This window comes from Papio anubis, chromosome 1 (genome assembly GCF_008728515.1).
Source record: "Papio anubis isolate 15944 chromosome 1, Panubis1.0, whole genome shotgun sequence".
In the NCBI taxonomy this organism is placed as follows: Eukaryota; Metazoa; Chordata; class Mammalia; order Primates; family Cercopithecidae; genus Papio; species Papio anubis.
Genome location: NC_044976.1, coordinates 165,242,432 through 165,259,428, shown reverse-complemented (window position 1 = coordinate 165,259,428; position 16,997 = coordinate 165,242,432). Strand labels below are relative to the sequence as shown.

The 16,997-nt window shown below is 37.8% G+C and overlaps 1 protein-coding gene across 4 annotated transcripts in view; it reads right to left on the bottom strand.

The window, feature by feature from the left end:
• KCNT2 (potassium sodium-activated channel subfamily T member 2) overlaps positions 1-13,904 on the bottom strand; it is a 411,763-nt gene extending 397,859 nt beyond the window's left edge. For 3 of the 4 annotated variants that reach the window (XM_009191034.4, XM_009191039.4, XM_009191043.4), the window contains exon 1: positions 12,888-13,904. In XM_009191034.4, the coding sequence (XP_009189298.2) occupies positions 12,888-12,982 (95 nt within the window). In that variant the 5' untranslated portion in view covers positions 12,983-13,904. The remainder of the gene's footprint in view (positions 1-12,887) is intronic. The other variant, XM_009191051.4, reaches the window with a different exon arrangement.
• Between the last annotated feature and the right edge of the window lie 3,093 nt (positions 13,905-16,997).

The window sequence follows — 16,997 nt, the reverse complement described above, 5'->3', positions numbered from 1 at the left end:
ATAATGGCCTCCAGCTCCATCCAATTTGCTCCAAAAGACATTATTATTTTGTTCATTGTTATGGCTGAGTTGTATTCCATGGGGGGGGTGTGTGTGTGTGTATATATACGTGTATATATACGTATGTATATATGTATATACACACACACACACATATATATATACGTGTGTATCATTTTCTTTATCCAGTTGTTGGTTGATGGGCACTTAGGTCAGTTCCATATATCTGCAACTGCAAGTAGTGCTCCTATAAATATGCATGTGCATGTGTCGTTTTCAAACACATAGTGACTTCTTTTCCTTTGAGTAGGTACCCAGTAGTGGGATTGCTAAATCAAATAGTAGTTCAAGTTTTAGTTTTTCAAGGAATCTCCATACTGTTTTCCACAGTGGTTGTACTAATTTACATTCCCACCAGCAGTGTAAAAGTGTTCCCTTTTCACCACATCCATGCCAACATTTATTGTTTTTTGACTTCATAATCATGGTCATTCTTGTGGTAGTATGGTGGTATCACATTGTGGTTTTAATTTGCATTTCTCTCATAATTAGTGATGTTGAGCATTTTTTCATGTGTATTGGCTATTTGTGCGTCTTGTTTTGAGATTTGTCTATTCATGTCCTTTGCCCACTTTTTGATGGGATTATTTGTTTTTTAAAAATAATTTCCCTCCATGAATGGTTAAATCCACAATGCAAAACCCATGGCTATGAGAAGGATGGCTGTATAGGGCTATATTAATAACCAAATTCAAGATTCTTACAAAATCTTGACTTTTTATTTATTTATTTTGTTTGTTTGTTTGTTTGAGACAAGGTCTTGTGCTGGAGTGCAACTGTGTGATCACGGCTCACTGCAGCCTCAATCCTCCCAAGCTGAAGCAATCCTCCTAGGTCAGCCTCCCGAGTAGCTGGGATTAGAGCACATACCACCACACCTGGCTAGTGTTTTGTCCTTTTTTAGTGATGGGGTTTTGCCATTTTTCCCAGTCTGATCTAGAACTCCTGGGCTCAAGCAATCTGTTGCCTTGGCTTCCCAGAGTGCTGGGATAACAGGCATGAGCCACCCCACCCAGCCCTTACAAAGTCTTAATAGAACATTAAATTGTATATTTACTTTGGACACCAGTGGAAAAAGAAAATAAATTAATTAGTACAATATAGGTAAAAAGGAGAGAATAAACATAATTCAGGCTTGTGTTTTGGTTAGAATCCTAGTATGTTCTCCACCAAAGAACAGCCATTCTATTATAGTATCTATCGACTATATTTACATATCAGGTTCTCAACAAAGAATGTAACTTCTGCCAGGCGTGGTGGCTCAGGCCTGTAATCCCAGCACTTTGGGAGGCCAAGGCGGGCAGATCACTAGGTCAGGAGATCGAGACCATCCAGGCTAACACGGTGAAACCCCGTCTCTACTAAAAATACAAAGAATTAGCCAGGCGTGGTGGCGGGGGCCAGTAGTCCCAGCCATTGGGGAGGCTGAGGCAGGAGAATGGCGTGAACCCGGGAGGCGGAGCTTGCAGTGAGCCAAGATCGCGCCACTGCACTCCAGCCTAGGCCACAGAGGGAGACTCTGCCCTTCCCTGCCCCCAAAAAAGGAATGTAACTTTGTAACTTCAATCTCTTTGCATTCTTTTTTATTAATCAAAGCCACCTACACTTAAAAAAGAAAAAAAAAGATTTTTAAGGAAGGTTAAAAACTTTTTTAAGGAAGATTAAAAGGTTCTTAAGGAAGATTGAAAGACTGAGCAGTGTACACTGTACACAATATATCAATAATATAATCAATCAGTAACCTCATGTCCTTTTTTTTTTTTTTTACTGTCCTATAGGATATACCTGAAACACAGTACTGGGTGTGTCCTGTAGATCTACTTTAAGAGAATAATTCTCTCTAGTTATATCAGCACCAGGGAGTGAGAATATTATGAGTCTTATGAAACTTGCTATTTCATGATAGGAGAGTGGATAAGAATACCGTACACTAACCAAAGATCCACAGAATAAATTTGCTTTAAATTTGAGCCCCAAGGAAAGCTGTGTTTCTTCTGAACTACTAGTTCATTCCTCGTCTTATGCGACTGGTCATGCCCTTGTCTTTGCTCTGGCTAACTTTGCAACCCATCTCCAGTAAATACATACAAATTCATGGAAGTCATACTATGAACCTACATACACCTAACTTGGTTTTTTTCCTTATTATCTTTTCATTCTGTTGTACTTTCTATTTATTCTGTGCTATTGCATGAATTTCTGTGAACAACTGCAAATCTTCACAACAGGCAGAACACACTAATAAGTAGGCCTAAGTGTTAAGCCCTAAATCAAGTAACTTCACCTTATGATATGTAAATTTCATAACATTCCTGCATAGTGTTTTCATTATTACCAGTACAGTGTTGAGAAAAAAATCAATTTCACACTGGTACAAATACTTCAGGAGATAGAAGCATAAACAGGAAATCCTAAAGTCCTACTGAGAAAAACATTGAAAAAGAAACCTAGCTATAAAATAATAATAATAATTGTGGATTAACTAAAGTAGCAAAGAAATAAATGACCCTGGCCAAAACATTCAAAATGGACATTTTAAAACAGTAAGTTAACTGTTTGATCTTACATGATGCCTTTTTGATTGATATATGCTCATGATTCATTTATCATTCATTTGCTTTTTCATATTAACGATTCTGCTAAGCAACTGTTTTTATTTTGTTCCTGGGATACTAATTACCTTTACCCGATTTCAATCAATCAATCAATAATAATCTATACTCCCATACACACATAAATAAAACCGTTGCCTTTGTTTTGCTAATTTTCCATTTCATTCTACTTTCTCCAGACTGTCAGAAGAACCATGCTGTACATGTAGAGGGAAAAGGGGTTTTTCTTTCAGAAAGTATGACCAACTTCAAAAATTCCCTAACACTTATTTTAATCAAATCATTATAACACTGGCCTATGGAGATGCAAGAGGTGTGTGATTTTTCTGACTTCAAAAGCCTTTAAATTTGTTTGAATTTTGTTCTTCCTATTATTTAAATAGCATTAAATCACATTTTTGTATGTTGTAAGCATTGTGAATGGGCATAATAATTAGATTCTAGTTACCTCTTACAAGTTATGTGACTTCGAACAAGTTATATATTTCTGTACCTTGGTTGATTCATTTGTAAAATGGGAAAAATAACAGAATTTCTCAGAATTGGTATAAAGATTAAATAAAGTAATACATGTAACTGCTTAGAAAAAATGTTTGACATATGCTAAGTACTTGGTAAATGTTCTCTGATGTTACGATAAATACTATATTCAATATGATCATATATTTTCACCTTATCTTTTGCATTTTTATTGGAAATGGATGAAATAGCACATAAACTCTTGTGAGCAGAGAAAGGTAAGAAATAGAAACAAAATACTGACAGCTTCCATCTATAATTTGTCAATGTAATCACCACATAGTGTGGCAGTGACGGAAGTCGTTACCATCACTCCTTAACGGAACCTGTGCAGCTTGCTGATCAGCCTATCTGATCCCTAGGGGACAGAGTAGTATTTCAATTTTTGACAGACTTGTCCATTATTAAACTAGACATCTGGCCCCCATTGTTAACAACTAGTTGTTTGTAATATGTGGACAGTCTACAAGTTTTCCCACAGGGAGTTAAATGAGGTCCAAATGTGTTAATCCGCTTTTATCCCTATTCACACAGTGGTTTACAAGATGGCTAAGTGTGCCCTTGTAATAACAATTCATCATTATGATTCCATGTAAGTCCAGTGCAAGAAAGCCAAGAACAACCAACTCGCTGTTTCTTAGATTTACAGTTTTCTGGCTTTATATGCAAAGTCCATTTCTTACCCATATTTATATACTGTGAAAATTGGAAGTAATACAATTCTGAATTCAAGGAATGCATACACAGAGGGATATGGTTCTCACCCTTTAAGGCTGTGGTATGATTGCAGTAGTGCTGAGACTACTGAAACACTAATTGGAAGAGAGGTACAGCTGAGACTTTAAAGACGAAAGAGGTCAAAGAGTTGGAGATGTGTCCCCTACACATCAGCCATGCTTGACAATTGGGTTCTGTTTCGGTTTTCCTTCACTGCTTCTATTTGTCAGAAAAGACTTAAGATCAATACGTCCAATCCAAGGCAAAATTGTGGAAGAAATCTCACTGTCCTTGGTCTCCCTCTTTTGCTGATTATCTTCTGCCTCACATCCAAGGGCTTTCCAGGTTCTCACCTCTTTACCTCCAAACTCCAAAGCCATTTCCACTTCCCAGTCAAGAAAGACAAGTAAGTTTAATATCACTGGTGAACTAATTTATTTCATTTATATTAATGATTTATTTTTTCAAGTATGTACAGTGGTTCCTCCTTAATTTGAAAATATACTACATATAAGACTTTATGTATGAGTTAGCTTTTTCTAGCTGTACCTAGTTGTTAAGGAGTCAGGGTCAGAAATTTCTAATTCACTCCTCTGCTTTTATACGACCAGCTACAGAAAATCCAATGTCATTTCACGGTGTTTTCTGGCCTCCATGGAGCCTAGTTTTCTATTCATCTGCTGCAAGCATGTACATGATCACTCTTCTACATGAGAGGTATGCAATGAAATATCCCAGTGGTTTAGGGTCTTCCAATACCCAGGTGCTGGGACAAATTGTGAGTCCAAATACACATAAACAAAGCTGTAAGCTGGAGAGATGGGGTGGTTGGCTGCAAGGCATGCAAAGGAACCTCAGCTGCTAAGAGCACAAAGGTTTTGTTTTTATTACATGAGTGTTTAATTAAGAAAACTACAGTGACAAAACACATAATATGAGAAAAGTTGTCACTATCAGTGATTGTTTTAGTCAATAAAAAACTAATGATGAAGTTTGGTTGACAAAGTAAAACATGGTTATCAGGTGTGGTGAATCCCTTGGTTTCTATGTTCTGGAGCACAATAATAGTAATACATATATATTAGATATCCATACTTGATATGGATTACATTGCATGTTTGACAGAGTAACAGTGTTCTATATTTTATTTAATTGCAAGAGTAAAACAGTATCTATGCTCAATATTGACAATTTGTTTATTCATAAAGTTTGATCATTTGCTGATACCTTTAAACTTTCACACACCACCACCACTTCTACTTCTGAAGAAGTTTCTGGCCCTGCGTATCCATCTCTACTCTACATAAGCAGAAAACTCAAGATGAGAAGGGACTTAAAGTTCCCCACCTTCACTTGCATCCTACCGTCTACAACCCCACCCAACCAATTTTGACTTTGTGCTGAGTATGAAATTGTGTCAGTGCTCCAGGCCCACCCTTCACTTCCGTAAGTGATTTTCTCCATAGCTATGGATGGCTTCAGTAACAAGCTACATGTAAGGCCCAGTTTGGTCTCTTGAACTCTAGACCCATACTTCCAAATGCCTCCTGACTTTCCTCAGTTCCTTGAAAATGCCTTGCTCTCTCCCGACACTGGCCTTTTAGGCAAGCTGCTCCTTAGCCTGAAATACTCATTTCCCATTTAATCTACCAGCATCTTCTCATCCTTAGACCTCGATCTCAACACAGGTTTCTTTGAAAACTTTCCCCAGACCACCATTTCATCTGCCAGACTAAACTCATCTTCCATCATGCTCTCTCATAAAATTGTGCAATTCTCCTTTATAGCGTAGCACAACTGTAATTAAAGTTCGTGTATGTATTTTTAAATCTAATATGGTTTCCACTACTGTAAAATCATTTACATCTGAACTAGGTCTGTTTTGCTCACAATTTTATCCCTAGTGCTTAGTGTACTTCTTGATAATTAGTAGGTGTTTAATGTCTGTGAAAGAATGATGCCAATGTTGTTAAGGGTTTCTGCAGGCTATCATTTAAATTTTGAAATGATGAAGACCAATATATCCACATCTGTCAGAAGTTTCTGTAGGGAGATGTTATTTAGCAAAAACATAAGTAGCTCTACTGATACAGTGGTTATTTTAATCCGCTTATAATGATGGTGTTTCACCAATTTTATTTTATTTTTTTTTTATTTTTATTTTTTTGAGACAGAGTCTCGCTCTGTCGCCCAGGCTGGAGTGCAGTGGCGCGATCTCGGCTCACTGCAAGCTCCACCTCCCTGGTTCACGACATTCTCCTGCCTCAGCTTCCTGAGTAGCTGGGACTACAGGCGCCCGCCACCGCGCCCTGCTACTTTTTTGTATTTTAGTAGACACGGGGTTTCACCGTGGTCTCAATCTCCTGACCTTGTGATCCGCCCGCCTCGGCCTCCCAAAGTGCTGGGATTACAGGTGTGAGCCACCGCTCCCGGCCAGTTTCACCAATTTTATAGCCATCATACCAATTCTCTGACCCTGTATGTTAGCCTACTTCATTTTTTTTTCAGAATTGCCACATAAGATTACAAAGCAATATAAAAGATAAATTGCCCCCATACTGCATTTTTATTCCTAAATATTTTATCTAAAAGTCTTATTTCTTTGGTAATATGTCTGACATTCATAACCATCCTAATTTCAAAAAGAAGTTGAGCAGATGACTATAATATATTGTTATCAATGTGGACACAGTTTATCCTATTCACTATCTCACAATGTTTAGGTAGATGTCTGTTACTTAAATTACAACTCAATTGCTAATGATTAAGATCCTGTGAACAGGGTTTTTTTCCTATGACCCATTAAAAAAAAAATCCCATATCCAATCAAGGATTGTCAAAGATTAAAAATAATTGTCTTTCTGGATAATTATTTATTGTTTTGATTGCTTTTGCAGAGAAAATTTTAATTATAAATTTAAAACTCAGAAAAAAGACATCTTGATGAAGGATACTGATCAACATTAAATATTGCTCAGAAAAGGCCAACTTAACTTAATTTCAAATTATAAGTATATAAAGCAACTAATTACCATTTCACTGTAAAAAATATTGCTTTTTGCTCTGTTTTCTAAAGATAACTTAGACAAGCATGGTGCATAATAAATAATATGATATAGGCAATACATGAATACTCTAATAAAAACAGATGAACCATTAATGCTAAAATGATTGATTGCTATGATCTCAATGTTGGTGTCCCCATGAAATTCATATATTGGAACATAATACCGAATGTGACAGTATTCAGAAGTGGAACCCCGGGGAAGCGATTAAGTCACTCACAGAAGTACTGCTAATATATAACCAAGTACAGAAAGTGGATATATGATAGCTGTTAACTTGAATCAGACTTTAAAAACAAAGTGTCAGTAATTTGAAAAGTCACATTTCAATTTTATTTATAAGAGTTGGTCAAAAGAAAAGAACTCTGTGTGTTTTATATAAAATATTGATGTCTGAATTCTTAGTAGTGATTGAAAAACAATAATTATTAAGTAATACACTTTTCTCTGCATTTTATGTATTACCCTATATATATTCAAAGTCTATTTTTTATACCATTACCTGTTTAAGTTTCTAATTTTCTATTGTGGATTTTTTCATAATATAGTAGATACTGATAAGAAACACAGGATTGTCTAAACTCTTCCTAAAGTAAATGCTTAAATCATTTTTGCAGACATTGTATATGCATAGTTGATGTCACTATCTGATTAAAGAGTAAAAATAATGTGTCATTCATTTTAACAGCACTCAAAAATTTAAAATTGTCTTTACTAACCTGAACTTAAAATTTAGAATAAATATTTTATAAGAAATGGCTGCTTTTCAAAACAATATATAATTTATTATGGGGGATAAAATTAGTAATTTGTAAAATGTTTAATATGCCAATTCAAAACCCATTCTCACAACTGAATTTGATTATGTAAAGCAATATATTTTGCAGTTTATATCTAAAATTACACATATTCCAAATGCTGTTGAAATATTTCTCTATTTTTATAAATACCTCTTAAACTGTTAATTGGATTGACTTGTACTGTGTTAAAATCCTTTAACGTTTTAACAACTACAATGCATTCGTTGACTTCCTTTAATAACTTCTAAAGGCCACCTATAAAATACAACAGGTATACATGAAATTATTGGATTTGAAACAAGTGACCTGATTTTTGAAAACTAGAATGGTCTTAATTAAATAAATGACTTTCTCTTCTATGGCTACAACTGAGGATTTTCCATTAACAGTAATTGGAATTGCGACAATTTATTCACATTAAGTGCATTGTGTTCCAAAGTTTAAAACTACTAAATCATGATGAAACAGGAGAAGGCTTGTATAAGTGTCTGATGACTTTGAAAACCTGTAACTTATCAGTCTTTAACTGCAGGAGAATACCCTAAATCTTTATTGCTTTGTGAATCGTAGAAATATTAAAACAGAAAACAGGTTTGGAGCAGTGGCTCACACCTATAATCCCAGCACTTTGGGAGGCCAAGGCAGGAAGATGGTTTGGTGCCAGGAGTTGAATATTGAATGTTGAATGCCTTGAGCCATCTCTAATACGTGACTTCAACTACTTTATTTTCAAGCAAATGCCGAATATCCTTTCTGCAAATGGTACAGAATCTTCTTGACAGTCTTAAAATGGAAATTCTATAAGGACATCATCATAACATAAACAATACTGTCAATATTCTGGGGTGAATTAACCTCTTATCATATCTGTGACTTCCTCTAGACTGAGCACTATTTCATATTCCTTTCCATAGTTGTCCCAAAACCTAACTTAATGGGGCTCTGAGATGTAGCAAACATTCAAATATTAGCTGAACGAATACATGGCCATTAAAGACATATCATACAAACCACTTGAATTAGATTTTTGTTTTTTACTCAGGATGTCAAACAAGTAAGTGTGCATCATATATACAAAAGACATCCCTACACACAAGCAATATTCTCATTTAACAACTCTCAAATTTATTTTGTGGCCTCACAGAAGTAGTGTTATCCATGTGCTAAGTTCTCTGCACTGCTGTGTCTAACCCTATTCCCATATGTCCTACTCAGAAAATGATATCAGAGTGCAAATGAGAGAGAAGCAATTATCTAAGGATAGCATTAAGATAATACAAACACATATATATTCATTACATATATTATAACATATTATTCATCACATATATTTGTAATATATGATGCATTACATAACAATATATAATTTTAGCATATCATATGCGATATTTTATAATACATATATTACAAAAACAATGCAGATCTGTTACATATATGCTATATACATTACATGTACATTATGCCAGTGTATGTGTATGTGTTTATACCTACACAAAAGGTGGCACAATATAAATTTAGGTGACCTACTTATCCAAAGTTGGTTCACAGAAAATCTATGGTATGGAATACATACTTCCTACATCCTAATAGGCCCATCAATATTATGTCTTAACACCCATTTGAGTATCTATGATATGCTTCATTCATTTTCATATGCCAGTCAACTATGACCTAAGATGGAGTTTGAAATTCTTACAGCGAGGAACAAGGTAGAAGTGTTTATATTCCTACATTTGGAACACAATTCCCCCATCATTACAAGGATGTGGCTCTCTAGATCCAGAAGACAGCTATCTTGATTCAGATTCTGCCAGAAGGTAAGCTTGAGATAGGATTGCAGCAGAAGCAGTTTATTTGGGAATTGATCACAAATAAAATACCAGTAGGGGAGAAGAGAGACAGAAGCCAATAAAGCTTTCAGTATTAAGCCAGTTATCACTGCGGGCAAATGGAGCTCAGTCCCTTTGGACACCGTGTAGAATATGCTTCAGAATTATCCAAGCTGAGGAGCAAGGAAGCAAAAGTATTGATTCAGAAGTAGTCTATTTACTCAGTGACACTCTAGCTTTTTCTCCAAGCAGGACTTATGTGCACCTGAGGTTGGTAGTGGGGAGAAAACTTCATGCAGGAGGTGTTCAATGAAAGTTGCTTTGAGAATATGGGCAGAGCACTAAATGTATCTGTTGCTGGAAATGACCTACCTACTCCTACATGAAAGAGGGCTTCCTCCTCAACTCTATAGAAATTAAGTCCAAGAAGATAACTGAGTAGAATAAGTTTGCTATTCAGGTGTAATTGCAAAGAGGAATTTGTCACCATAGTATAGACAAGGAAGATGACTTCACCTACCACATATTGGCTTAGGATTTTGAAAAGGAAAAAAAAAAAGGATTGCAAACAGCAAATCAGAAGTGAACAAGGGAACTAACATTTAATGAGCACCTAAACAATGCTAGGTGCTGTAAATTATTCTTATAAATTCAAATAAATTAAATGAAAAGAACTTAAGAATTTCTTGAGGGATTTGAATAACAATGAGCTGAACTGAAGAGTCATCTTTACACTGGTAAGGTATAATATCCAAGACAAGTATTTAATTTACCAAAATTTCAGTTTCTTTGTGCCTAACATAATTACCTGCTATTCAGAGTTTGAGGATTAACTAAGAGAGAACATATCACACAGTTAAAAGAACCTGGGAGAACTTAGTTCCAACTAAATGTTAGTTCTGTACCTCTCCATCCTTCCTCTTGTCACAGTTTTATAAGATAAATAGTATAATTCCCATTATAAAAAATAAGATTGCTGAATCTCATAATGGCTCAATGACTTTCCCAAGGCCACTCAGCTAGTGAAGGAAACAGCCAAGGACTGAAGTCTGGGTTTCTCTGATTCCAAGTATCTTGCCTTCAAAGATTAACAACAAATGGAACCAAAATCAAAAAATAGTTTTCCATGAAGCCACAAAATTAGCCAAGTCCTTAAAAATGGTTGAATGATTGTCTTAAATGTTTAATAACGCATTTTAGTGGCAAATGTGGCCTGCTTTTTAAGTTAAAGTTGGGCTAGCATGAACTTTTTTTTTTTTTTTTTTTTGAGACGGAGTCTCGCTCTGTCGCCCAGGCTGGAGTGCAGTGGCGCGATCTCGGCTCACTGCAAGCTGCGCCTCCCGGGCTTACGCCATTCTCCTGCCTCAGCCTCCCGAGTAGCTGGGACCACAGGCGCCCGCCACCTCGCCCGGCTAGTTTTTTGTATTTTTTAGTAGAGACAGGGTTTCACTGTGTTCGCCAGGATGGTCTCGATCTCCTGACCTCGTGATCCGCCCGTCTCGGCCTCCCAAAGTGCTGGGATTACAGGCTTGAGCCACCGCGCCCGGCCCGAGCATGAACTTTTAATATAACATAACATTTTAACCATTCTGCAAAACTTTTTTAATATAGCAGTGATCCATTTAGGCAGTGTTCAACTAACCAAAATTCTTAATTACTAAAATATTTCTGCAGCATCCTTAAAAAAATGAGGGCAACCACATGAAAATTAACATATTGGATATGATATTTAAAACAAACAAGCAAGCAACAATACCATCACTATAACCAAAGTATGTGCTTTATGTGTTTAATCTATCTCACACTTTCTCCAAAGAGGATTTCTGTTCTATATAATGATCCTGAGGTCTGGAACTAAGTGTACATTCAGTCACTAGGAACACCATGCTACACTTAAAAAGCCATTTAACCAGGCTAATACAGTTTATCTAAATGTCAATTTGTATTACAAATTCACTTAAAAATTTTCTTCATCTTCAGTTTACTCAAACACTTTACAAGAATACTGAGAAATTGGTATTACTTCTTTACATTTTTAGCCAATAAGTGTGCTTTTGCCTAAAAGAGATTGAATCAAAATATCCTCTACAAAACATCCATCTCCCTTCAAATTACTAATATGAGACCAAACAAGATGCCCATAATTGATGCTCAAGATAAAATCCTGGGTGTGTAGAGACAGGAGTTGGTATGGGGAGCTGAAAAGGTGGAGAAAAGAAACCGAGTGTATTGGTCAGTGGTGAATGAGAAGCAGATTTTGGATTGGACCAATAATGGGTCTTTTATATAATTAAAATAGAACATCAATACTAAACTAAACTTCAATGAAACATTTCAATTGAGTTAAGAACCTAGTTAGTATACATGTATTATTTTAAAACAAAGAAATGTGGCGTGTGATATATGGGATGACTATTCCAGAAAATACTAAATTCGCTGAAATACAAAATGTGCTTGAGACAGAAATAGACAGAGGAATTTCAGAAGTTTGTGCAAAGCAGTAGTGCTATAAATAAAACACATGAACAATATTTTGCTAGCAATAAATATCCTAGTTTTGAAACTTAGTTGTAATTTTGAGACATATATGCTGTTTCAGTTTAAAAAATATACTAGTTATGAAAAGGTTGTATCATGTTATACAAACACCATTATTCATAATGGTCAGAGTTACCTGTTCAAAGTGAGTATATTCTATTAAAAGGGTTGTCATTTTCACTAACTACCTGTTACATATTTAAACCAATTGTCTACCCAAAACTCCAAATGTTTAAACAGCATAAAATTTCCAGTGGCAAGTAGACACCTACTCAAGACAACACAGACAAGGAGTAGGTAAATAAACTCAGGAGATTTTAAGTTTCTAATGTGCGTTTTCAAACAACTTGCATGCAATTTTGAGTTTGATTAACCACACCTAAGGAAAAAACGCAAATTTTTTGGAACTGATATTGCATACCATTTGGGTGTATTGTACCTCTGATACCAGCCTTATACACATCCTAGAAAAGCATAGATAGACAAAAAAATAAGCACCAAATGAATGCAATAAATACCTTGCAAGAATAAGAAAAGTGTAAAGGAAAGGAGTTCCTTATCTATAGCAACAGTTCTATAGAGTCAAAATGGAGAGACAAATCAGAATCTCTTTTACTCCCTCCCCCAGCCTTAGTCTCCCTCTCTGGCTCCGTTTTCCTTTTCTCCCTCCTTTCCCCACTTCGGCCCTCCCATTTCCGTCCCTTTTTCAGCAATATTTACAGAACAATCCTCCACCACACCACTCACCTGTCATCGTTTTGCCATCCTTGGTCCCCTAGCAGCAAATCTCGAAACCTGTACCTGGGAGGCAGAGGGGGCACTTCGCTCTCCAAATCAACCATCTTTCCTCAAAGAGTGGGAAACATCAAACAACAAATGGAGGAGAGGAGGGAGAAAGAAAGAAAATATTGCGGAGTAGAGGGAGAGGACTAACAAGACGCTGTGGCCGAGAGAGGGATGGGAGAAGGGGAAGGGGACAGGGAGGGGGAGGGGGTCGGCTTGGAGCCGGAAGCTAAGGCTTGAAAGGGGGCTGGCTCCTCTTTCCTGAGGGTGTAATGGGGATGATGCAAACCCAACCCAGGAGCAAAAGTCTGGCTCTGACAAGAATCAACGCTGCCAAGGAACCGCCCCCAGGCTCGGCACCGCCTCTGGTCCCCAGGACCAGGGGGAGGCGAGTATAAAAAGTTACTTCGCCGAAAAAGACGCGCGGTGCCTAGAAAGAGGGGAGAGGGGTGGGAGTGAGCGCCGCTTGATGGTGAAGCACTTTCCTTAAAGGCAGGTGGCAGATCCTCCCAGAGGGCAGCCGCCCGGCCGCTGTTCTCTCGAGCGGGCTTGCACCCGGCACAGCCCCGAGCTGGCGGGAGTCGGGGGCGGTGGGTTTCGGCCCCAGACGCGTCCAACCCCGCTCTCCCCGCAATCTCCCTGCGGAGCTGGAGCTGGAGGCCCAGCCAATGAGACTCCCCTTCATTAGCATAGCACAGTGACGGCACGGGGGTGCCTTGGGGACAACCAATGGGGGCGAGCTAATTAGCGGATTGCGGGGCTCCAGACCCTTCTCTGGAAGGAGGGGGGCCAGGGTGTTTGGAGTGTTCCAATATGCCACCAGCTCCCTCGCTTTGATCGCCTTCAGTCCAGGTGGGCGGGATGAAAAAATTGCACGTTTCTGGAAAGGGAATCCCCACTCTCAGCCCCAGGAAAATCCCATTTTTTTCTCACATTCTGAAAGAAGGGAGGTGTTTCCCTGAACTCGGGGAAAAAATGAAGGGCCACCTTAGGCCGCTGAAGAGAAGCATTTGGATGACAGGGAAAGCACATCGAAACGCACCGAGGATTTTACAGTAGTGAGTTGCTATTACTGCTGTTGCTGCTACTAGCAGCGTTGTGGGCTTCCAGGTGGCCTGGCCTCAGCCTTCGGTCCGCTTCTACTAGCGGTTCACGCGGAGGAAGAAGTGATCCCGATTCACCAGGGTCTTTTTTTTTCTTTTTTTTCAGTAAGAACCACTGCTTATATGAACCCTGCTACATAAGCTCTGGTTCTATTTGCGCTCACCGTTCCTTCCTTCAAAAACTGATTGCATCAGAGTATATACAGACCGAATACTGACCACCTGACAGCCTAGGCGGGAGGATACCCATATGGCTTCTCCTGCCCTTAAGAACCTCTCTGTGTGAAGGAACAAGTTTGTTCCTTGATAAATGGATAAAATATGAGAGACAATAATCAAAGAACATATAGAGGGATTTGGAAATACCTGTGAGATATACACACTTCTTCGAGGTGGGGGGTCAAGGAAGACATTGAAAATGAACCAGGCCTTCTATATTCGTTCGCAGCCTACTTTAGGGAAGGAAGAAACGTGAAGCAAGCAGAGAGAATAGTATGAGTAGAGTCTTAGTGATTTTTTTAGAATATATGGCTTATCCAGAAAATAGTGATTAATTTGGCATGATTAATGCTCCGTAGAGGTCATGTAGCAGAGGGTTTATTTAAGAAGCTAGAAATGAAGGAAGAAATCACTAAAACTTGTAACATCAAATGAAATATGATAACTACTGAAACCTGAAAAATAGCAGTTGAAATAAAAGTCATACCCTTTGTCTCTATCTTCAAAATCCTACTCATTCTTCCAGACCCATCTCAAATGACATATCCTCCATTAGATTTCTTGGTTTTTCCAGCTGCTTATGATGCCTTCTTCCTTTGAATCCCTTTGTTTGAACCCTTCATAACCCATGTGGGTATTTTGCCTGGAGTGCTTACTATAACCTGACCTGCTATCTGTGCATTTTTCTTACATCTCTTCCCCTCTCCCTGTGGCTTAGCTTCCTCTAGCACAGGACCTTCAAAATAGCCACATTTCAACAAATAGATGTGGAGTTGTATTAAAAGCTATTAAACCTAGGAAATTAAGCATGGTTTTTTTCCATCCATACTTGCGCTCCTGTGGTATGTGTTTGTTTATGAAATCATAATTTAGCATGAACTTTTGTAATTACTTTGCTAAATAAGAAAGTAATATTACTACATTATTAGTTTATACAGAGAGAGAGAGAGGGAGAGAGAGAGAGAGATCTGGTTTACATTTTAGATCTTATCATCTCCTATTAAAATTGTTCTATTAATTGTATTTTTAGTGTTCCAGGTTAATATTTATATTGTTATAGTCTAACTGTATTATTTGGATAACAGAAAATCTGAAATATTTACATATCATTAACAGACTAAAAATCAAGACACTAAGAAAAGAAAAAAATAGCAATCAGTTGTTAGTCCTGGGATGCTGGAGGTTAGAGGATAAAGCAACATTTTACTTAAAAGAAAGCTATGTGCCTCTATTTTACCGTTTGTGAAAATCTTAGTCATTTGGCTTCCAAATACTCAGATAACAGTTTAGGAGAGAACAAATAGTACATTAAAATAAATAAATAAATAAATAAATAAATAAATAAATAAATAAGAAAAAATCTACTCAGCTAATAGTGTGTGCCATTAAGCATACAAACGATACAAAGTAATGTGCTCAGCTCAACCAATTAGAAACTACTGCATTGACAATATTTTGATTCTCTGGTGTGTCTTGAAGTTGTCCAAGTGAATTTTTTTACCATTAACTTAAGAAAATTAGAATAATAATGTAATATAGGGAATGCTATTGATATGGTTTGGCTCTGTGTCCCCACCCAAATCACACCTTGAATTACACTCCTATAATTCTCATGTGTTGCGGAAGGGACCCAGTGGGAGATAATCTGAATCATGGCAGTAGTATACCCCATACTGTTCTCATCATAGTGAATGAGTCTTGTGAGATCTGATGGTTTTATCAAGGGTTTCCGCTTTTGCATCCTCCTCATTTTCTCTTGTCACCGCCATGTAAGAAGGACCTTTAGCCTCTCGTCATGATTCTGAGGCCTCCTCAACCATGTAGAACAACTGTAAGTCCAGTTAAACCTCTTTTTCTTCACAGTCTCGGGCATGTCTTTATCAGCAGTGTGAAAATAGACTAATACAGTAAATTGGTACCAGTAGAGTGGGCATTGCTGAAAAGATACCCAAAAATATGGAAGCGACTTTGGAACTGGGTACCAGTCAGAGACTGGAACACTTTGAAGGGCTTAGAAAGAGACAGGAATATGTGGAAAAGTTTGGAAGCTCCTAGAGACTTGTTAAATGACTTTGACAAAATTATTGATAGTGATATGAACAATAAAGCCCAGACTGAGGTGATCTCAGATAGAGATGAGGAACTTGTTGGGAACTGGAGTAAGGGTGACTCTTGTTATGTTTTAGCAAAGGGAGTGGCAGCATTTTGCCCCTGCCGTAGAGATTTGAGGAACTTTGAACTTGAGAGAGATGATTTTAGAGTATCTGGCAGAATAAATTTCTAAGTAGCAAAGCATTTGAAAGGTGACTTGGGTGCTTTTAAAGGCATTCAATTTTAAAAGGGAAACAGAGCATAAAAGTTCAGAAAATTTGCAGCCTGACGATGCAGTAGAAAAGCAAAACCCATTTTTTGAGGAGAAATTCAAGCTGGCTGCAGAAATTTGCATAAGTAACAAGGAGTCAAATGTTAATCCCCAAGACAAAGGGAAAAATGCCTCCAGGACATATCATAGGTCTCCATAGCAGCCCCGCCCATCACAGTCCTGGAAGCCTAGAAGGGAAAAATGGTTTCATGGGCCGGGCCCAGGTTCCCCATGCTGTGTGTAGCCTAGGGACTTGGTGCCCTGCTGCTCCAGCCGTTGCCAAAAGGGGCCAAGGTACAGCTCAGCCGATGGTTTTAAGCCCCAAACCTTGGCAGCTTCCACATGGTATTGAGTCTGCAGGTGCACAGAGGTCAAGAATTGAGTTTTGGG